The 24,707-nt window shown below is 42.3% G+C and overlaps 1 protein-coding gene across 2 annotated transcripts in view; it reads right to left on the bottom strand.

Annotated features, from left to right (window-relative positions):
- Positions 1 to 24,707, bottom strand: part of rab3gap1 (RAB3 GTPase activating protein subunit 1) — a 201,664-nt gene that overhangs the window by 136,018 nt on the left and 40,939 nt on the right. For both annotated transcript variants that reach the window (XM_060929273.1, XM_060929272.1), the window contains 2 exons: positions 6,215 to 6,380; positions 5,811 to 5,910 (listed from right to left, as the gene is read on the bottom strand). In XM_060929273.1, coding sequence (XP_060785256.1) covers positions 5,811 to 5,910; positions 6,215 to 6,380 — 266 coding nt within the window. The remainder of the gene's footprint in view (positions 1 to 5,810; positions 5,911 to 6,214; positions 6,381 to 24,707) is intronic.

Here is a 24,707-nt window from a genome sequence, read left to right on the forward strand (position 1 = left end):
TGATATGCGCCCCTAAAGCAGAAAGGGCTGTGACCTCGATCAAGGGTCCAACAGTAGCAGCTTTAAGCCCAAACACTGCCGAACTGCCACACTGTCAGACCCTTAACCCTCCCTGCTTCGTGAGCACTGCATCATCACTGACCCGCTGTTCTGATCCCAACTCCCTAACTAGCTGGGATATGAGAAAAATAATTTTACTGCACTGTCATGTACGTGAAAACTAAATTCATTTTCTTTTCCAAATTCAAGTCTGAGAGGTCAGACTGGGTAAACCACAAACAGCTCCATTACTTCTGAAGAGCTCAGGATTCCTAGCAGCATGAAAAGAAAACAGTGAGTCAGAAAATATTTCAAGGCCAAGTAACCAGAAATAAGCGAATCACAGTCAGAGAAATATGAAATGGAGCACAATGGGGCATGCGATGACAGTGTGATTTTTATTATTATTATTATTATTATTATTGGGCGGCACGGTGGTGTAGAGGTTAGCGCTGTCGCCTCACAGCAAGAAGGTCCAGGTTCGAGCCCCGTGGCCGGCGAGGGCCTTTCTGTGTGGAGTTTGCATGTTCTCCCCGTGTCCGCGTGGGTTTCCTCTGGGTGCTCCGGTTTCCCCCACAGTCCAAAGACATGCAGGTTAGGTTAACTGGTGACTCTAAATTGAGCGTAGGTGTGAATGTGAGTGTGAATGGTTGTCTGTGTCTATGTGTCAGCCCTGTGATGACCTGGCGACTTGTCCAGGGTGTACCCCGCCTTTCGCCCGTAGTCAGCTGGGATAGGCTCTAGCTTGCCTGCGACCCTGTAGAACAGGATAAAGCGGCTAGAGATAATGAGATGAGATGAGATTATTATTATTATTATTATGTTGGCGTGATGCGCACCAGTGTGAAGCTGTGACTTTTACTCCCTCCAAATTCCCAAAGTACCGTATTTTTCGGACTATAAGTCGCACTTTTTTTTTTTCCTGATTTGATGAAATAAAATTCGACAAAAATGAAGAATGACACTCCTCGATGATGACTACAGCTTTAATAACAAAGACGAAAGAGCCATGGGGCGATAATAAGCCCTACCGGTAAAAATATTCTAAAAGCAAACTGATTAATGCATCAGTAATAGGCTACTAATATTAGTTATACTACTACTACTAATAATAATAATAATATAGGCTATTAGTAATAACGATAGTGATAGTATTAAAGATAGTAGTAGATATTTAAAATAATCAGACTAGGCTACTTACAGGGCAAAGGGCGCGTTATCACTGCTCAGCTGTTCGTTTATTAAATAAACAATGCAGTCGCGCAGTAACGATGCGCCGCTTATCAGATAGAATCACAGATTCTATGGATAGAATAGCCCTTCAAAAAAGTGCAACTTGTAGTCCGGTGCGACGTACATGTTTTTTTCATCTTCATAATGCATTTTTTGGCTGATGCGACTTAAACTCCGGAGCGACATATAGTCCGGAAAATACGGCACTTTATTTCTCTTATACCACAACAAATTGCGAAACCTGACCATTTATTTTTTATTAAAGCTACACGGCCTTCGATTCCATAAAACTGGTGAAATTTAGTCAGTCAGTCATTGTGATACATGTTTGTTTATGCAATATCTCAAAAAAAAAAAAAAAAAAGAGGGGGGGCATTCTGTGGCTGGGAAGTTATTTGAGGGGATTCCTGAGCAAATCCTGCGCAGGAAATCACTCGCTTTACGCAATCAAGCAGATAGAGGAGGTTCGTGTGCGCATGCGTACCTTCGTCTTCTTTTCCTCCTTCTTCAGGGTTTTACAGCAGCTGGCATCCACAGTGTTGCATTACTGCCATCTACAGGTTTACCTTTGACCATGCACTGACAGTTCCATCATTCTGTCGCTAAACGAACAGCTGATCACACCGAGGTGCTCGCTGACCGCCGGTATTTATTAGTTTGGTCCTGCGTTTCCTTTCCTTCGTATATAACACAACGTCTTTTCTTCTCGCTTTCTTTCCGTTACTGTAGTCGGTCTTTCACGTTTCATTCGCACACTCACGTCCTCCATTTTTCTCTCCTGTTTCAAATTTGTATCCCACAATGCTTTGCGCGAACGGAGAAACCCCACTACTGTACGTCATGCATGATGTAGTATCTTGAATTGGGTCACGGTGAAGCAGGAAAAACTAGCGGAGAATTTAGGGCCACGTGGCCTTCAATTCATTAAAGCTGTACTGACTCAGGTTTTTCCAAGTGTAGGTCATAAAAAGAATTTTCCCGACACCCAATTATTTTTGTTCAGTGGACCGAAAGCTACTGAACTCGAAATCACAGACTTCCAATTTTATTATTTCTTTTTAAAAATAGAACAATTAACGAATTCAGAGGCACGTGGCCGTAAATTCTCCGCTATTTTTTCCTGCTTCACCATGACCCAATACAAGATACGTCGTCATGCATGACGTGGTGGGCTTTCCCTGTTCACGCAAGGCACTGTGGGATACAAATTTGAAACAGGAGAGAAAAATGGAGGATGTGAGTGTGCGAATGAAACGTGAGAGACCGCCTACAGTAACGGAAAGCAAGAAGAAAAGACGTTATGTTATATATGAAGAAAAGGAAACGCAGGACCAAACTAATAAATATCGGCGGTCAGTGAAATCAAAAGGCCGTCTACTTTTAATCGTTCTAATTAAAAAAAAAAATAAAAAATACACGAATAAAATTGGAAGTCTGTGATTTGAATTCAGTAGCTTTTGGTCCACTAAACAAAAATAACCGGGTGTCGGGAAAATTCTTTTCATGATCTACACTTGAAAAATCTGAAAGGCAGTACAGCTTTTAAGAATGACTACAAGTATAGTTGCATTTAACATTATGGAGCATCTGCAAAACAAGTTCCTGTTATCATTTACTTTATTGCAGCTGACTATTTCCCTCTCTTGAAGCGAATAAGAGGGGAAAAAAAAAAATGCATCTCCTGTTCCTGAGGATATTCCCCTGTTGGAAAACTCCTCCCAAATACTCTAGACAGCTCCTTACAGCAAACTTCAGCATTACACTGATTACACAAGTTGCTTTGTGTTTATGTAGATCATCTGGCATACGAATCCATGTGCATGATGTTACTATAGAAACAAGCACACCGCTTGCAGATGGAACGACTATCAGAGCTGCTGTTACAGAAAACTACATCAAAATTCTGACCAATCGGATTTGAGACGAGGACACCGGAAATATAGGAACAGCTCCCGCTTAAAGGTGCCGACTGCAAAAGCATCTGAACTTTTCTGGTTTTTTATTGTGCATGGCATAATAAATGTGCTATATCTCAAGAACAATATCATGCGGACGAGATGTGATCATTGTGATGTACCGACGGTCGCTTTTCTCCATTTTGGGACGGTTTTCATCCCTCCTGAGGTAAAACAGTACGGCCCGACAGAAACAGCCAAACGCGAGGATCTTTAACTAATTAGTATAACTATGGAACAGCGTCACACCAAGATGGCGACACATGGAAAACATCGTGACTCTGCATCGACCTCGGAGAGTTTTGAGTCGCGGGGATGTAATTTGTGGTTGACATTCACGAATAGATCTGTGAAACAAAAAGACGAATATATATTTTCTCTGTTCCTGCTTTTGTTTCTTTCTCAGTCAGATGAAAACATAAGGCGTATAACTCCATACTCACTACCGTGGAGTCGAGCCCATGCATTCTAAGGCTAAGGTAGCTAAGCGCTAGCTAGAATGAGTTAGTTATCTGTCCAGAAAAATGACAGCCGCGAACCCTGCTCTATCCTGAAGTAGCGCTTACTCGGCAGACTTTCCTGTTATTTTCTGCTGGCAGGAAAGTGCAGTTGAGTCCACCATGTTTGCCCACGCCGACTTGTTTTGGTTAAAAGTAGGTCAAACACGCCCCACGGTAGTCATGTGATATTGTTGCTTACTTGCTTCGGCGATCTCTGGAATCGTAAAACGCGGGACGCTTTTTATATCTCAACAAAACATTTACACACAGGATACCAGAGGTGGACAAAGTACCCAACTTAAAAGTACTGGTCAAATGTGACTCCAATACAAGTCAAAGTTCTCTGGTCAAATTATTACTTAAGTTAAAGTACTTAAGTATTAAAAGTACATTTTCTGTTAAGGGGCAGCACGGTGGTGTAGTGGTTAGCGCTGTCGCCTCACAGCAAGAAGGTCCTGGGTTCGAGCCCCGGGGCCGGCGAGGGCCTTTCTGTGTGGAGTTTGCATGTTCTCCCCGTGTCTGCGTGGGTTTCCTCCGGGTGCTCCGGTTTCCCCCACGGTCCAAAGACATGCAGGTTAGGTTAACTGGTGACTCTAAATTGACCGTAGGTGTGAATGTGAGTGTGAATGGGTGTCTGTGTCTGTGTGTAAGCCCGGTGATGACCTGGCGACTTGTCCAGGGTGTACCCCGCCTTTCGCCCGTAGTCAGCTGGGATAGGCTCCAGCTTGCCTGCGACCCTGTAGAAGGATAAAGCGGCTAGAGATAATGAGATGAATGAGATTTTCTGTTAACACGTTGTATTATTGTCACAACACTTATAAATACCTCATGCCTCTGAAGCAACCTACTGGATTATTTTGTGAATTCACAAAATGAACGCATGCTGTGCCATCATGGTGGTTGAACATTAAGCTAGCTAGTCAATGACGCTCCACCTGACATGCTAGCAAAATCTTTTCAAACTCAAAATCATACTGTGTACATAACGTTAATAGAAAAGAAAGACTTCTACATTTTGTTTCCTGTATTTGACAAGACTATGCTAAAACATTTCTGAAAGGACTTCAGATAAGTTAACGTTATTCATGTTAGCGTAACTCCATTTTTACATGCTAACTAACAGTGTCCAAGTTAACTAGCTATGTGTTAACGTTAGCCGTGGACAAGGCGATGGCAACTTGGCGGGCAAATCCATAGAAAGTTATTTGACTAACCAGACTGCATAGCTATTGCAACGTTATTGCTAGCTCTAAAGCACAGACAACTTCATTGCACACTTTCTCCTGGAATAAAACGTTTATATACCTCAATATGCTTCCGCAGGTCGGACGGCGAGTTTTTGTAGGCCGTGATGTGGTTCGTTTTAGGCAAACAAAGCAAACATTTAAAATGAAACGAATCTTTAATCCTTTCAGAAAACTCAAACATGGGTTCATGGACCACGAGTGCGTGCATTCCTCAGAAGAACCGCCTCCTTCCATTCTGCCATCAGCTGATCGTGTTCAAGTAACGCTGCTGAGAAAATCATTGAACTTGATTTTATACAGTCTATGGATGTGACGTGACTTTAGTGATTACTGATCGGCTGTCTCGGAGTCACCTGCGGAAAAGCCATCACGTTTTAGAAAAAAAAAAAAGGAAAAAACATCCACTTTCAAAACTGCTTCATAGTAACGAGTAACGAGGACCTTGGTAGAAATGTAGTGGAGTGAAAAGTACGATATTTGTCTTTCAAATGTAGTGAAGTTAAAGTCAAAGTTTCAAAAAAAAAAAATACTCAAGTAAAGTACAGTTACTCAAAAAGTGTACTTAAGTACAGTACTCAAGTAAACGTGCTTCGTTACTGTCCACCTCTGCATGACACACAGTGTGTGTGCAGCAGTGAAACATCTTGAAACTCCAACAGCACTAGAAATAGAACATTTCACCCAGAATTCAACTTTGCAGTCAGAACCTTTACACAAAAAAAAAAAAAAAAAAGCGCATGGTGAGAGCAGACGCCTGGCTAATGCTCATGTTCTCCGTAAATTTTCACTACCCTGACCACCCGAGTCTGAGAGGGTGATGGGGGGAGAAAACCTACCAGGAGGCTGCTGGGGCCAGGAGTACTGCTGCCAGTCTTGGAGGATGTAGGTGAAGCGGATGGCGATGTTGATGGGTGGTAGTGGTGTCAGCAGGCATCCCTGTAGGTTACGGATGTGACGGGAAATAGCAGAGACGCAGAAGTTAAATGAAAAACAGAAAATAAAATTAAGAAAAAAAAAGGTACAGGATGAACATCCGAAAGCACGAGGTAACAGCCAGAAAACTTCAGCGCCAACACCTAGAGGTTTTAATCCGAATATAAGCAGCTTAAATATCTTAATTAACACATAGGCCTTTATTTGGCTGCACTTTTCTCCTTGCTGCCCTTCAGAGAAATGAAAAGATTTATTACTTTTTTTCTTCGGCACGATACAAACCCTCATCCTTATCATTCTTACTCACTATTTTGGCTTTGAAGATATCCAGCAGGCCTGAGAGGTGGTTGTATTGGCTGGGAACCTTGCGCAGATGCACCATCTCGAAGTCGGTACGAACCCCGGGGCCTTGGCACTCGCCTGCGTACATCTTCCTCCACTTCTGCTGGATCTGTACTAACAGCGGCACCTGGCTACACACACACAGCAAAGTCAGGAACTGTGAGAAGGCCATATGTTAAATCAAAAAGTGAACATGAACTTGTCTCACAAAAGCAGACAGCTCATCTGATCACTCAGTGGAAATAGTTTTCTTGGTGTATGTACAGTGGGGCAAAAAAGTATTTAGTCAGCCACCAATTGTGCAAGTTCTCCCACTTAAAAAGATGAGAGGGCCTGTAATTTTCATCATAGGTATACCTCAACTATGAGAGACAGAATGGGGGGAAAGAATCCAGGAAAATCACATTGTAGGATTTTTAATGAATTAATTGGTAAATTCCTCGGTAAAATAAGTATTTGGTCACCTACAAACAAGCAAGATTTCTGGCTCTCACAGACCTGTAACAACTTCTTTAAGAGGCTCCTCTGTCCTCCACTCGTTACCTGTATTAATGGCACCTGTTTGAACTCGTTATCAGTATAAAAGACACCTGTCCACAACCTCAAACAGTCACACTCCAAACTCCACTATGGCCAAGACCAAAGAGCTGTCAAAGGACACCAGAAACAAAATTGTAGACCTGCACCAGGCTGGGAAGACTGAATCTGCAATAGGTAAGCAGCTTGGTGTGAAGAAATCAACTGTGGCAGCAAGTATTAGAAAATGGAAGACATATAAGACCACTGATAATCTCCCTCGATCTGGGGCTCCACGCAAGATCTCACCCCGTGGGGTCAAAATGATCACAAGAACGGTGAGCAAAAATCCCAGAACCACACGGGGGGACCTAGTAAATGACCTGCAGAGAGCTGAGACCAAAGTAACAAAGGCTACCATCAGTAACACACTACGCCGCCAGGGACTCAAATCCTGCAGTGCCAGACGTGTCCCCCTGCTTAAGCCAATACATGTCCAGGCCCGTCTGAAGTTTGCTAGAGAGCATTTGGATGATCCAGAAGAGGATTGGGAGAATGTCATATGGTCAGATGAAACCAAAATAGAACTTTTTGGTAAAAACTCAACTTGTCGTGTTTGGAGGAGAAAGAATGCCGAGTTGCATCCAAAGAACACCATACCTACTGTGAAGCATGGGGGTGGAAACATCATGCTTTGGGGCTGTTTTTCTGCAAAGGGACCAGGACGACTGATCCGTGTAAAGGAAAGAATGAATGGGGCCATGCATCGTGAGATTTTGAGTGAAAACCTCCTTCCATCAGCAAGGGCATTGAAGATGAAACGTGGCTGGGTCTTTCAGCATGACAATGATCCCAAACACACCGCCCGGGCAACGAAGGAGTGGCTTCGTAAGAAGCATTTCAAGGTCCTGGAGTGGCCTAGCCAGTCTCCAGATCTCAACCCCATAGAAAATCTTTGGAGGGAGTTGAAAGTCCGTGTTGCCCAGCGACAGCCCCAAAACATCACTGCTCTAGAGGAGATCTGCATGGAGGAATGGGCCAAAATACCAGCAACAGTGTGTGAAAACCTTGTGAAGACTTACAGAAAACATTTGACCTCTGTCATTGCCAACAAAGGGTATATAACAAAGTATTGAGATGAACTTTTGTTATTGACCAAATACTTATTTTCCACCATAATTTGCAAATAAATTCTTTAAAAATCAGACCGACAATGTGATTATCTGGATTTTTTTTCCTCATTTTTGTCTCTCATAGTTGAGGTATACCTATGATGAAAATTACAGGCCTCTGATCTTTTTAAGTGGGAGAACTTGCACAATTGGTGACTGACTAAATACTTTTTTGCCCCACTGTACGCCTACGAATACGGGCTTAAGAACTGGAGAGAAATTACAATAAACGTTATATACTTACTATACATGTACACATCAGCCATAACATTAAAACCACCGACAGGTGAAGAAGTGAATAACATTGATTGTCTCATTACAGTGGCACCTGTCAAGGGGTGGGATATATTAGGTAGCAAGAGAAGAGTCAGTCTTTAAAAGTTGGTGTGTTGATGTGAAGCAGGAAAAATGTGAAAGCGCAAGGAGCAACTTTGACAAAGGGCCAAATTGTGATGGCTAGATGACTGGGTCTGAACATCTCCAAAATGGCACATCTTGTGGGGTGTTCCTGGTATGCAGTGGTTAGTACCTACCAAAAGTGGTCCAAAGAAGGAGAACCGGTGAACCAGTGACAGGGTCATGGGCGACCAAGGCTCACTGCTTCACATGGGAAGCGAAAGCTAGCCTGTCTTGTCCAATCCCAAAGAAGAGCTACTGTAGCACAAACTGCTGACAACGTTAATGGATGGAAAGGGGTCCGAACACACAGAGCATCACATCGGAGATCACGGTGTATCATGCTACATAGCCACAGACCGGTCAGTGTCCCCATACTGACCCCTGCCCACCTCTGAAAGCACCTACAATGAGCATCAGAACTGGACCACGGAGTAATAGAAGGTGGTCTGGTTTTCTTTTACATCATTGGACGGCTGGATGCTCGTACATCTATTAGCTGGAAAAGAGATGGCACAAGGATGCACTTTGGGAAGAAGGCAAGCCAGAAGGGGGTGCATGATGCTCTGGGTAACGTTCTGCTAGGAAACCTTGGGTCCTGGCATTCATATGGATGTTACTTTGACACATACCAAACACTGTTGCAGACCAAGTACACCCTGTCATAGCAACGGTATTCCCTAATGGCAGTGACCTTATACAGCAGGAAAAAAAAAAAATTAATTTAGCAATTATTTGAGGAACAAAAAGAGTTCAAGATGTTGCTTTGGCCTCCAAATTCCCCAGATCTCAACCCGATGGAGCATCTGTGGAATGTCCTGGACAAACAAGTCTGATCCATGGAGGCTCCACCTCGCAATTTACAGGACTTAAAGCTCTCCTGCTAACGTCTTGGTGCCAGAGACAGTACCACAGCACACCTTCAGAAGTCTTGTGGAGTCCATGCCTCAACAGGTCAGAGCTGTTTTGGTGGTACAAGGGGGAGCTGCACAATATTAGGCAGGTGGTTTTATTGTTATGGCTGATCTGTGGAAATGTGTACAAGCTGAGCCAGATTAGACTGTTCAACCATAATTATGTAGGCACAGTTATGTGCTGGAAAATAATCCAGGGTTAATTTAAAAAAAACAAACATTCCTTTCTGTAGATGTTATACAAGTCATAATGCATTGCTTGTAGTGTGTGAGCAAACATACATTTTATTTTATAGACATCTTTTACACTCATTGGTCACTTTGGTGTAGTGATTAGCACTGTCGCCTCATAGCAAGAATGTTCTGGGTTCGAGCCTAGCGGGGGCCTTTCTGTGTGGAGTTTGCATGTTCTCCCCATATCTGCGTGGGTTTCCTCCAGGTGCTCCGGTTTCCCCCACAGTTCAAAGACATGCCGTTAGATTAACATGGGGTGGCTTTGGGCTGAAATGCCCTTGAGCAAGGTACCCAACCCCTGACTGCTCCCCGGGCACTGTAGACTGGCTGCCCACTGCTCTGGGTGCGTGCGTGTATGCTCACTGCTTCAGATGAGTTAAATGCAGAGGATGAATCTCGCTATTCTTGAAGCATGCATGTGACAAAGGTTTCTTCTTTTTTAGGAACACCCATCCACTTGCTGTCTGTTTTATGCAGTTAATCAGCCAATCCCTTGACAGCAGCACGATGCATCAAATCATGCAGCTACAAATCAAGAGCTTCAGTTAATGTTCACAATGGGAAACATTTGTGATCCTAAAGTGTGACTTTCACTGTGGCATGGGTGTTGGTTTGAGCCATCTGGACTGGTTTGAGTATTTTGAAACTGCTCATCTCCTGGGGTTCTCTCTCTCTCTCTCTCTCACACACACACACACACACACACAAAATGGTGCAAAAAACAAAAAAAAAAAAATCACAGTGAGTGAGCGAGGAACAGCTCTGTGGGTGGAAACAAACGCCTTGTTGATAAAGGTCAGAGGAAAATAGATAGATTTGTTTGATTTTTTTTTTTATTAAACCAGGAAGGGTCTAGTAACTCGTATCAAATCACTTTTGACAACCATGGTGAGCAGAAAAGCATCTCCGCATGCAACAGCTGACAGAACACCACATTGGGTTCCAGAAATCTTAGAATCAAGAACAAGTTCCTATTAATGGCCAGTGAGGTGTGCATATACATCATGCATCATAGAAATAACTTTCAAAAATCAAGAATGATTTGTCACATCGTCCACTCCTCTTCTCATGAACTCTTGTGCTGCTCCACATGGTTCAGCAATCCTGCAATGTCAGACTATTTATTAAAAAAAAAAAAAAAAAAAAAAAAACACACCCGTGTGTCAACAACATAGGTTGAGCTCAGCGTACTCAGAATGCACAACGTGACGCAGTGCTATGAAGCTTGTATTACAGCTGTCAATAAGACGAAAGAATTATACTAATGGATAGAAAAAACATCCTTCAAAATACCTCAAGGATGTTCGTTTACGCGGCCTTGTTTTCTGTACGAGCCCAGATCATACGGATTTACGATAATTTTTTTGAACCGTAGGTCTATCGGCAGTGAATCTTCATCGTGTTACAGAATTCTGGCAATACTTAGTGGGATCATTTCATACAGTGTAACATGTAATCATTTTAAAATACCACTGCTTTTAGGCTATTTATTACAACCCAGCCATCTCATATTTGTCCTGTCTAAAGTCTAACTGTCTGGTGCTTTGATCTTATTGCATGTCTGAATTGAATCTGCATTCATTTGTATTTCTGATGCATTTGAAGCACAATCCTGTCCTCCCGGATTAGCAGCTTCAACCAAGAAACTGCCACGCAAAGCACTTTTATCCTAATGAAGCACATTTATTAGTACCATCATCCTCCTGTTCGTGTAGCGTGACCATGTTGGCTGCACTGCAATAAGCAAGCTCTCTTATAATCATCATCATCACAGCTGAACAGTTCATCATAACATAAATAATGGAAAAAAAAAAGTTACAATCATTACTTTCTTCACTTATGGAAGAACAACGTCGCTCCAGAGGAGCAGATGACAGAGGATATCGGGGGGAGGGAGCGCTGGAATTGAGGACCGATACTCAAAACGCATCTCAACAGAGCCACCCAGTGGCACAGCAGAATCATTAACGCTACCACACGGAAATATGGTCATTAAGTCTTTCAATAAGCCTGCAAACCCACCTGAGCACCTGGAATCCATTACACTGCACACTACACGTGCCGGAGATGAAGGACTTAAATATTAACTCATAGACCTGATTGTTCATCAGGAGCAGGAGAAGATTTTCAACCCGTCCTGCGTACAGCTCAACGGTGAAAATGGTGGTGTGGTGCAGTGCTGCACTTTTATCAGTACTATAGATATTTTGTTTTGCTCAAAACACCTAAAAAAATAAAATAAATAAAATAAAAAAGGGAACAATCGCCCCCAGAAATACAGTGACCCTGTGCCCTATGAGCTTGTGAAAGAGAAGGAAAGCGAGTTGCCGGGGGCGACGCGTTCATCTTCTTGCATCTCAGCGGGATGCGTGCTGTAACCTATTGTAGAGCGTTGCTCTTGGAAACCGGTCGCCCACACACACACAGCTTGCGTTTCACAGAAAACAGCTCAGGATAACACCGTGATTGAAAACGAGCCCTACACGTATAACATCCGTGTGTAGGCAATTAACTTAAAAATATGCTTTAGGACGGCAGCAGTGACCCATAAGCATCAATTCATTCTCAAACATCATTTAAAGCTCATGTCTGATGGAGAGAAGTATAATAAGCAGCTTTAAATCAGTCTGTTGGGTTGTTTTCCCCTCCTCCATCACACGTTACCAAGTAAATCAGCATGCATAACATGCGTGCTCCTCCAGCAGTCAAACTTCTCGCGGTTTACCTGCGTAATGATCAGCTTCAGCTCAAGAAACAGCACAGCAACAGTGAGCGGGGGGGAGGGGGGGAACCAACACAATGTTAACCTAATAAGAGGGTTTGAATTGCTGTTTTGGAGGCAGTAATGCATTATGTAAAACAGAACTCCTGGTACATTACTCTACCAAACATTTCTTTCATAAAACTGAGAGACAAAGCATTTATCTTCGCGCCGACTTGGACATACAGGCAATTTACACCTTGGTCTCACTCTCTCTCCGCATTTCATATACATGTGTGTGTGGATTTTAATACAAAAACTTTTCAACTCCAAAAGCACACACAAAACTCCCCTCTACTCAACATTAAAATGATACACATGGATTAAAGCAAAAAAAAAAAAAAATCATCTGACTGAAAAAAAAAGCTCCATGTCGTTGGCCCCTACCATGTCAGCGATGCGTCAAATTTTAAACGCCGTGTTGTCCATTATCCCCTCGGCCCCTACTTATAGTATATTTACATAATTTTAACAAATGACGAAAGCTAAGGCAAGACTTTACCATTGTCATTACTGGCTATACATTATGAAACATCAAGTTTTCAGCACAAAGTGCAAATTTATTTCAACAATACTTTAGTAATGCACAACAGTGGTTCAGAGAAAAGTGCAAGTGCAGTCGAACTTGAACCATGCTTTCAGAAGAGTGGAACAGAAAGAAAAATAGGAAAATCTGTTGAAATAAAGCCAGGAAACAAGAAAAGTAAAGTGAAAGTTCACTTTTTCTGCTTCTTCGCAGTGAAGCCAAAGGCATCTAGTTTGGCAACACCTGATGCCTGTTTTTGTTTCTTTTTCCTTGGCACAGCAGCAGGAGCTTGCCATTATCGCCCATTTCATTTCGCCAAGCCCATCTCCACTTATTCTTTACCGTTTTGTCGATGTCTGACACATCTGTGCCTTCATTTAAAAGAAGCGTGTCCATGCTGGCAAAACCGAAAGTAATTTGACACGCTCTAGTGATGGAAATCGAAGGGCCTATATCCGGTGAAATATGGCCTTATACGCAGTACTCGAGTTGAGGGGGGATGTGGGGGGAGGCATCCCCCTTCTGAAATAAAAATCTCAAATCATCCCCCTTATAAAACGGCCATCCCCCCCCATCATATCCCTTGGGCCATTTTACCAATTAATGTGGAAATTAGCCTACTATTATTTTAACAAATATTACTACCATTTCAACATTAGAGGCTTTGCGCAGTGATAGCCTACATGTAGCCAGATAAAAAAGATGCACATTTATTTATTCGGTTGCACCTCTCATTCACACCTATACGGAGGTTTCAGTCACTGAAAACAGCTACTTTCGCAAACTCTGGGCAGAGTGGAGATTTCTGAAAACTCCATCTTCAGACACGCGTGTAAATCGGGAAAACGAAGCAACAGTGGGCGAGAGGGCGCGGGCGAATATAATGAGTCATAGGTGTGAATCTTTCACCGAATGCCAATTGTCCCGGTTCTTCATGAAATTGCACGCGCACGCACAAATTCATTCGGTTAACTTTCAAATAACTGTTCTTGTGCACTTGCGACACCGGAGCCACTTTCCTGAATTTTGAGCTTCAGAGTATTCGCTTCTTTATCTATTTAATTAATTAATTTTTTTGTCACATACATTAAATTACTAATGTAAAACATTAGTAGCCTATTTAAGCAATAGCTGTTTTCTTCACTGTTTTCTGACCTTTTGTGCTTAGTGAATGAGACACTTCATTACACTCCACTGACCGACTTCCAATTCCAGACTTTTTTGAAAATGTAAAATATAGGCCTACAAGATGTTTTTTGGGACTTAATTCGCGTTGGTCCTTCACTATTAATTTTTGAGACTGACGAGGCACTAAATACTGTGGAATTATTTTCTCCTTACTATGAAGCTTGGCATCTTAAACAAGTGTCGGGAAATCTTGCAGCCCGACTCTGCAGCCTCCAATGTTTAAGCGAACTGCTGAAACCATAATGTTTAAAGATTAAATCGTAGGCTAATCAAACCAAAGAAAAACACAGCCTTTCCAGAACGTTGTCTGCCGAAGCCTGTTTAACCTACAAAAGGCTTAATAGCATAGATCTCGCTGCGGCTTCAACAGGGCTGTTTAGATTTTTCACCTGATCACCTTTCAATAGGCAAATATCATTATTATTATTACTACTACAATAGGTATTAGTAGTAGGCAAGTAGTTGCCTAGTAGTAGGACAGCCAAATTGTTTCATCAGTGGAGCCGCCGTTAAAAGGAAACTGATGGGGAGCGCCGCAGCTCGCCTCGGGGTGAATCGCGTCCCGAGGCGCGGGGCTGGCCCGCCCTGGCAGCACTGGTTCATTGGGGAGAGAGCAGAGGTCGCTGGCTGCCAAGTTTGGAGAGGCTGGGACCTCCCCTGGCAGAGTTACGAGCGTCCAAAGTCGGGCTGGAGCCGCCGATAGAAACGAAACTCAAGCCGAGCACCACGGCTCGCTGCCTACGCCTAGCCTCCCCGGGACTAGACAGTAGTGTAGGCTGTATTTATTTATTTAGGCCTATCTAGCGCAACAACTTATTCCTTTACATATACTCAAACATAGCACAAGAAAGGGTTCAACAACAGGCAATCACAGCAGCTTGGTGAAGTTCTAAATCACATCGGTGTCAGACCTATGGGCCTACCCCCCCCCCTTTTTTCCTCGGATCTGCATCACTCTCATTATTGATCTTTAGCGCTCCCAGTTGACGGAAAACTTGAATCCATGCGATACATAAAAGCACAGACATCTTACATTTTCTCAGCTTAAAAAGAGAACCGGAGCTCTCCTGAATGAAACCACGTCCTTCAATTTGCCTAAGACACTTCGATTCATTTTAAGCTAAATGTGTGACCGTTAGAAAAGACAAAAGTGATATAAAGAGGAAAACTTGGTCAAACTTCTCAAATTAGCATCCATGAATAAAAACGACATGTACACGCGGTCTGACCCCAGGGACATACCAGCCAATAACAGGAACAATTTCATACAGTTTATACTCACATTCGTCTTATTTCACCCGTGTCAGGAAAATGAGGATTTCTATGACTTCATGTTGAAGCAGTACAGGGGTACGGGGGCACGGAGAATTAGCAGTGCAGTCAGGAATAGCCTGCCACCAAAACCAGATTTTGTTGGAGATTTGTCGGCATTTCTGCACTAACCCACATCAATGTACACAGTAATACACGCTGATAGAATCCTTCTACAAAAGTACACACAGTTAAGAAAATTTACACTGAATATATGTTTATTGTTCTGAACACTCTTGCTTGCACACTACTTTTAGGATTGCTTCTGTAATCTGTGAAGTTCCCTTTCGGATTAATACAGCATCCACCCACCCATCATTTAGGGATCCATTCACTCATTTAGGGATCCATCCATCCACCCACCCGTCCATTCACTTAGGGATCCATCCACCCACTCATTTAGAGATCCATTCATCCACTCATTTATGGATCCATCTACCCATCCGTCCACTCGTTTAGGAATCTATCCACCCACCCACTCGTTTAAGGATCCGTCCACCCACCCGTCCACTCGTTTAGGGATCCATTCATCCATCCACTCATTTAGGGATCCATCCATCCACCCACCCATCCATCCACTCATTTAAGGATCCATCCACCCACTCATTTAGGGATTCATCCACCCAGCCACCCATCTACTCATTTAGGGATCCATCCACCCATCTACTCATTTAGGGATCCATCCACCCACCTTCCACTCACTTAGGGATCCATCTACCCACTCATTTAGAGATCCATTCATCCACTCATTTATGGATCCATCCACCCACCTTCCACTCGTTTAGGGACCTACCCGTCCACTCGTTTAAGGATCCATTCATCTATCCACCCACCCATCCGCTCATTTAGAGATCCATTCATCCACTCATTTAGAGATCCATCCACCCACCCGCCCATCCACTCATTTAAGGATCCATCCACCCACTCATCCAGAGATCCATTCATCCACTCATCCATCCACTCATTTAGGGATCCATCCACCCATCTACTCATTTAGGGATCCACCCACCTTCCACTCACTTAGGGATCCAGCCACCCATCCATCCACTCATTTAAGGATCCATCCACCAAGCAATTCATTTAGGGATCCATCCAGCCAGCCACTCATTTAGGGATCCACCCTGGTGAAAATCTTTCAAGGATCTGTAAACTTGTGTGAGGGTCTCTGAGATCAGTATCCTCAACAACCCTCAAAAGACCCTAAGGACCTTTAAAATTCTTGGCAAGATCTACAAGGATCTTCAAAGGTCCCCCCCCCCCCCAAGATCTTCAAGGATCTTTAGAATTCTTGTCAAGATCTTCAACGTTCTTGCCAAGATATACAAGGATCTTTGAAATTCTTGTGAAGATCTTCAAACATTTTTAAAATTCTTGGCAAGATCTTTCAAGCTCTTGAGAAGATCTTCAAGGCCCTTCAAGAATCTTCAATGTTCTTTTCAAGATCTTCAAGGATCTTTGAAATTCTTGACAAGATCTACAAGAATCTTAAAAAGCAAATACCACATTCAATTCCAAGCAAAACAATTATTTATTGATGCCATCATAACATACACTGACATTTCCAGTAGTAGTAGTCAATTGATTGACCAAAAGATCCTTTCAAGATCTTTGAAACCTTGAAAAATCATGAAAGATTCTTTCAAAGATCCTTTTAAGATGTTGGCTATTCAGAATTCCTTGGTATATCCTTATGCAATTCTTATGAATCATAATTATGCAAGTTTCAATCCATTTCCATCCTTGCCAATTCAGTTGAACTAGGATCATTTAAAAAAATTGAAAGATCCTCATTAGATCCTTAAGAATCTTAAAAGATCCTCACAAAGATCTTGTAAAGACCTTGACAAGGATCATTACAAGATCCTGATTAAATCCTTGAGGATTCCAGTTAAGATCTTTAAGATCCTGAAAAGGATCCTTTCAAGATCTTTGAAGGATCCTTATTAAATCTTTGAGGAACTTTGCAAAGATCTTGAAGATTTTGACAAAGAGCCTTAAAAGATCCTGATCACATCCTCAAAGATCCTAGCAAATATCTTAAGGTCCTTAGAAGGATCCTTCTAATATAATTGAAAGATCCTTCTTGAATCCTTGAGGATCTTAAAGGATTATTGCAAAGATCTTTGCGAGGATCATAATGATCTTTGTAGGATCCTTAAAAGATCTGTCAAATCCTTGAAGATCTTTACAAATGATTTTCACAGGAAATATCTTTCTAAGATTCTTTAAGGATCCTATAAAAGATCTTTGAGGATTGTCAAAGACCTGCCAAAGATCCTTAAAGATCCTGTGAGGTTTTTCACCAGGGCACCCAACCAGCCATTTAGGGATCCACCCAAGAGAGCATTTTTTTTTTTTTAAACATTTTCACCTGAAAGCTTTTGTTGATATCCTTATATACTTTAGTATTTAATGTGAAATATTTTACATTAAAGGGGTGGCACGGTGGTGTAGTGGTTAGCGCTGTCGCCTCACAGCAAGAAGGTTCTGGGCTCGAGCCCCGTGGCTGGCAAGGGCCTTTCTGTGCGGAGTTTGCATGTTCTCCCCGTGTCCGTGTGGGTTTCCTCCGGGTGCTCCGATTTCCCCCACAATCCAAAGACATGCAGGTTAGGTTAACTGGTGACTCTAAATTGACCGTAGGTGTGAATGTGAGTGTGAATGGTTGTCTGTATCTGTGTCAGCCCTGTGATGACCTGGCGACTTGTCCAGGGTGTACCCCGCCTTTCGCCTGTAGTCAGCTAGGATAGCCTCCAGCTTGCCTGCGACCCTGTAGAACAGGATAAAGTGGCTAGAGATAATGAGATGGAGATATTTTACATTAACTGCATACAGTACTTAATCATATTGATAAGTATGTTAATGCAAAATAAAATCTAAGTGTCCATTGTCTGCACAAGTCCAGTTGAGAGCACGCAAGAGTGGGCAGAGCTTCCAGGCAGTTTACTGGAGGTTTGCTCTATAAGTATACTTTTGTGTGATAACTTGTACCAACATACTTTTGAAATTTTCCCCAAACGTGTAAAGGCTGGCAGGGCCGTTTTGCAGGGGAAGGTTTTGAAATACCTCTCATGAAGCAGGATGTTTTCCTGGGATTGTTGGGTGTTTCAGGTCTTTCGCCCAGACACCCACTTTTCAGAAATCCAGCCTGGGGTGATCAGGACCTGGTTTGTGTCCAAGCAGCTTATTTTCTACAGATTACCCACTCGCTTGCAGCCTTGCCAACATGCCCGATATAACCAAAACCATACAGGCCTCCACAGCGACTAAGGCTGGAACAAGTCCCACTGTTTCCAATAATGCATGCTCAGTGCTACTTGCTCTGTACAGAGTCCTCATTACACTTAACTCCACATCATATCCCCCACCTGTCACTTTCAGTGATGAAGTCAGCTGCTACATTCTGCTATACTGGCTGTGCAGCAACACAGTACAGATTTGCATCTCTTCAACTTTGTCATAATGGCAAATAAACTTTACAAACGCAGCCTTTCCATGCCAACTAGCCACCTACACACCAGGAAACTGGAACTTATCTTCCATTTCTTTACATCATGTCCCTTTTCATCCTGTTATGCCATAAGTGAAGACACACAGGACGTTGTCTACTGCTGCAATTCAACAAACTGCTCTTCTCTTAAATCCAATATGTACCTGTTGTGGGAGTTGTGTGTAATCAAATGCCATCCGAGTATTGGTAGATTTTAGACAAACGCTGTAACAGCATTCACATTCTGAGATTTTAAGCAAAATGGTCCATGCTCAAACTTTCTTGTGGACTGTCTGGTCACAGCTGCGTGAAATCAGCTGCCAGCGAACACAACTCATATGTTCCAAGACCACCGATCTCAACTTATAACCAAAGATCATCCTTTATGATGCGCAATTTTAACAGCAAAATCAGGTCAAATATCACACAGTGCAAAACTGGCTTAACACAATAAAATGTAATAATGTAATATCACTAGAGTAGACATTACTGAATATTGTGCAAGTCTCAGTAAGTAGAGATAATTTAATCATATCACACAAGCCAAATTTACACTATAGTACTAACATTTTGGAAGGAGGTGGTTATATCTCTCTCTCACACACACACCGGCCACTTTACTAGGAACTTGTTCTTGATTGTAAGATTCCTGTTCTTGGCTGCAGGACTGGAGCCCAATGTGTTTTTCTGCTGTTGCATGCCGAGATGCTTTTCTGCTCACTACGGTTATACAGTGATTATAGGAGTCACTATATCCTTCTTGGCAAAAAAGCTCAAACCAATCTTTTCCTCTGACCTCTCTCAACAAGATATTTGTTTCCACCCACAGAACTGTCGCTCACTCAGTGTTTTTTGTTTTTCGCACCATTCTGTGTAAACTCTCGAGACTGTTGTGTACAGGGATCCCAGCAGTAATTGAAAAAAATAGAGAAATGTAAGAAACTATCAGCAGGGGTCAAGGGGGCCTTGCAGGGTGCAGGGGTAGCACCCCTGCTGGGGGTGCTATTGACCCCCAGCTAGTGAGATTTTAACATTTAAAAATGTGAAGTGCTTTCCCCGGATCTTGGTGTTTAAAAATGAACTCCGAGAGTGGGCATCCATCAACCTGTTTTTCCAACCAGGACCAATTCCATGAATTCTTGATCCCCACATCTAACCCAGACACTGTTCCGCTATCTCTTTTATGGATATCTTTTTTCCATGACATATTGAATTAAAAGTTCAACGCATTAGAAACAAAAGCACGAACGGAGTTAAAACACGTTTTCTAGCAAATGGACGCAGTCATATTGTTTTCTCATTCTATCATGTACAGTCTCACGGTATTTACATCGATTTAACTTCCGAGTGTTCCTGAATGTCAACGAGAACAAACGAAGCAGACGAAAACATCGCTAAACAACCAAACCAAATCAGAACGTATTCTGCTGGTCATTTTACAAACAAACATCTTTAACGGATATACAAGAGACTTTAAAAAAAAAAAAAAAAAACACTTTGGCTAGAAAAATAGCAGACGTCTGGGATCCCCATGTGTATGAAAATCCCAGGAGATCAGCAGTTTCTGAAATACTCAAACCAGTCCATCTGGCTCAAACCAACACCCATGCTACAGTGAAAGTCACAGGGATCACAATTTTTCACATTCTGATGTCTGGATATTGTGAACATTAACTGAAGCTCTTGATTTGTATCTGCATGATTTTATTGCATCCCTGGACTCCATTTTCAGAATCAGACTTAAAGCCGCACTAAACCATTTCCTTACTGAATCTCTCTCAAACCCCTTTTTCGAGAAATGGGGATCAGGTCTGGTTGTGACTCATGCAAGTAAATTTTGAACTGCTCAGAGAATTCTGAACGAAAATAAATTGGTTTGGAACCTGAAAAGTAGGTTCCCAGCTAGAACCATAATATAGCTGGTTTTTCCAGCACGAACCATGACATCAGTGGGCGTGTCATTAGTTTGGAGAGGAAAGCAGAGCGCAGCAATGGAGAACATGATGGAAAAGGATACATCTTCAGGAAAATAAAATAAATTTAAAAAAAAAAAGGGACTGGAAACAAATAATCTGTAATAACAGAACAAAAGCTCACAGGTAATCAGTGCGCTCTGCCATCTTGCTAATGGTGTTTACTCCTGTTGGGTATTGTTCAACACCCTCCATTCATGATGCATCCTTGATTACAACGGTTCTGCTCAAAACTGGCGAAAACTTGGGCCGGTTCGCTGGCTGGCACCAAAGTTCAAAGAATCCTGAATGGAACCGGTTCAAGAACCCGTTCCCTGTTGACTGAAAAGGAGGTAACATTGCTAAATGGACACCGCAATAGAGGAAACTTGTGGTGTTTTTGGTTTGCCAATCAAATCAGCTGCGAAATCATTTCCTCTAACCCAGTCCCAAAATAGTATGTTAAGTATATTCTGAGTCATTTTATCTTTAATTAATTTCATTTGATGTAAAAAACAACAACAAAAGGTTCAAACTCTGAATTACAATGTTAATCGTAATGTTAACCATGTGACTGAAAATATTTGGGAGTAAAGTAGAGTGAGAGCTTAACACCACTTTCACTAGTTCAGTATTGTTTGATTAAAAGTGAACACAGAGTTAAAGGAGTACGCCACCCCCAGGTGAAATTGAGTCCGTCCCTGCAGTCCCTAGAGTTGGATGAGTGAGTCAAAGCGCTTTGTAGCCGACCCAGCCATTGCCCTGATCTAGAAACGCCCTGGTTATCTTAGCTTAGCGTAGTCGCTGTAGTCCGGCGTGTCCAGCTAGCATTGTCGTTGCAAAAGTGAATCAAATAACTCAAGATTTTTTTTATAATTATTTCTCATGACCTGTACATTCACATCGAGTACACATATCAATGCAAATTAACACGAAGGGATTTACTAGACCAATTTATATCTGGAACTATTTTCGGCCACAGCACAGGCAAAGCACCGCTGCAGGTGCAAAGACACCACGCAGCACCTGAAAACCCTCAACTTCCGTCAATACACCAGCGTGACTACCAAGTTCTCTGAAGTTGTGGTGCTGCGTGGGGTCTTTGCGCCTGCAGCGGTGCTTTGCCTGTGCTGTGGCCGAAAATAGTTCCAGATATAAATTGGTCTAGTAAATCCCTTCGTGTTAATTTGCATTGATATGTGTACTCGATGTGAATGTACAGGTCATGAGAAATAATTATAAAAAAAAATCTTGAGTTATTTGATTCACTTTTGCAACGACAATGCTAGCTGGACACGCCGGATTACAGCGACTACACTAAAGGCCTCTGCATGCTCTTGCGACAAGGCTTTCGCAGATAGCTTTTCGCAGACAGTTGTAATTTATTGTTGAGCGGGGGAATAGGCGTGCGCGATGTTATTCACCGGCACAACGCAAGGGGGCGCGAAGTCGCTAGGAGTAGTTGGTGGGTGTGGTTAGTGGAGTGTTTATCCTCCGGTTACTTATAATGACTAGAACTTTTTTTTTTTATAATGACTAGAACTGGAGTCGTATAGATGTACGTACTTCCTCAATCAATCGCTCTTCGTGCTGCTCCATCTTCGCTCGTGTTTTTAAAAATGCCGGTCGTGAAAACAAAACAAACCGGAAGTGCGTGTACAGCGGGTAGAGTGGACCAATCAGAGCCCTCTTGTCTGCGAGGCTTCTGCGGTGGTCACAATTTTTGGGAGGTGCGCGCAGAGCCTCTGCGAAGGTGGGGGGGCTACGCAGACGCTATCTGCGACACCGTCTGCGAGGACTGGGTTGTCAGCATAAATTGGCCTTAAGCTAACCGGGGCGTTTCTAGATCAGGACAATGGCTGGGTCGGCTACAAAACGCTTTGGCTCACTCATCCAACTCTAGGGACTGCAGGGACTGACTCAATTTCACCTGGGGGTGGCGTACTCCTTTAATGGCAGTAAAATCTGCAACCTCATACACAACGTGTCAGAAAATATATACACTAATGCAACAAAAAAATAAAAAAAAATAAAAAATAAAAAAGAGAAAGTTTCTTGAGAAAGAGAATATGTAACAAACAGCTCTTGCACTAGCACAAGCTCATCATGACATCCTGGTTATGATAATTCTTTCACTACATCGCGTGCCCTCGTTTTCTTACTCCGAGATCTTTTCGTCAATATTCAGGGCTGATGTGACTTGCTTTAAAAATATATTTACACAGATATTCTTGAATGATACAGTATACTATTGCTGTCATTATCACGAGTATAATATGACTAAATCATCAAATAAATCCTTTTCAGAAACAAAAGGGTTTTGTTTTGTTTTCCGGAGGAAATAAATGAACCTGTTTTGTTGTCTATATTAACAACCGAGAAATCATAGATCAGACACAGGAACTGTGTTTTGGAGATAATTCTCAGGCGTTTTCTCTGGAGGCATTATTCATACTGGACAGATAATGCATTCTAAACAGATGCAAATATTTATAAGGAAAAGGCAGACTTTTCACACAGTAGTATCTTGCTGAGAAGAGGAGAAAAAAAGTCACAAAAAGCGAGAGTTTTTTCCTTTCACAGTCTTTAGCTTGAGATACAGTGCTATGCATTTATAATGTACATTTCATTTATATTTACTAACCGCCTGGTCAAAGTCGGGGTGGTTTACATTCGGCTACGAGTTCAGAGATTTGAGAAACAGAACTGATGAAACTTATTCAGGAATTTGCAGTATTGCTGGCAGATACAAACAAAAATAGCTGCATGATGAGGATTAAATAAATAAATTTAAAAAAATCGCCCACAAATCCAGGGCTTGACTTGTTAATCCACTTCTCCAGTCAGACAAGCAGTAAGATTTTCCACTCGTCCTGACCATAACCTTTTTATTCCTATGTATTTACTAGTTCAGTGAAAAAGTGATTCACAAAGTTCATCATAAAGCAGGTCTGGTTATGATCATTATGCTTTAATGATTTATACTTTTTCAATAAAACTCAAACTTTAACAATAAACAGAAACCATCCAAAGTCCCATTACGGTGTGCGTGTCGTTCGAACCCATTTCCTGATCTGCGGTTTTTAGAGTTAGACTCACCTAAATTCAAAGCTTGTGGAGGAAATAAAGTTAAAACTTGATTAATCCAGTAAAACTTGAAGTACAAATTAATCTGAAAGAAAACGAGGTGGATATGATAAGGGGGACAATCACATTGTGAACGAAAACAAACCATGAGCGAGTTCGGTACTGTCGGAAAATTCCGGGAAAATTTTTTACAACTTTTGTGATGGTTAATGTGAATCATACAAAAGAAAAATACAATGAAAGTTTGAATGAAATGAAGGTTCACCGCAGATACTTATTTTATTGAGATATTTGATCACCATCTCTCCAACTTCAGTGAACTCAAAGTCTAATAATCTATACTTGGACATTACAATGTGTTTTTTTTTTTTTTTTTGCACACGTGCGCGCACACACCTGCTGTACTCGGCTTCCCCAGAATTTCGTAAACAAAACCACGGCCGGATCACTGAGGGGATTGAACTGGTTTTGTTGGAACCTTACTGATGTAACTCTTGAATAATCTCATCTCATTATCTCTAGCCGCTTTATCCTTCTACAGGGTCGCAGGCAAGCTGGAGCCTATCCCAGCTGACTATGGGCGAAAGGCGGGGTACACCCTGGACAAGTCGCCAGGTCATCACAGGGCTGACACATAGACACAGACAACCATTCACACTCACATTCACACCTACGGTCAATTTAGAATCACCAGTCAACCTAACCTGCATGTCTTTGGACTGTGGGGGAAACCGGAGCACCCGGAGGAAACCCACGCGGACACGGGGAGAACATGCAAACTCCACACAGAAAGGCCCTCGCCGGCCCCGGGGCTCGAACCCAGGACCTTCTTGCTGTGAGGCGACAGCGCTAACCACTACACCACCGTGCCGCCCTCTTGAATAATTACAATTAAAAACAGTGAACAAAAAAAA

This window comes from Neoarius graeffei, chromosome 9 (genome assembly GCF_027579695.1).
Source record: "Neoarius graeffei isolate fNeoGra1 chromosome 9, fNeoGra1.pri, whole genome shotgun sequence".
Taxonomy (NCBI): Eukaryota; Metazoa; Chordata; class Actinopteri; order Siluriformes; family Ariidae; genus Neoarius; species Neoarius graeffei.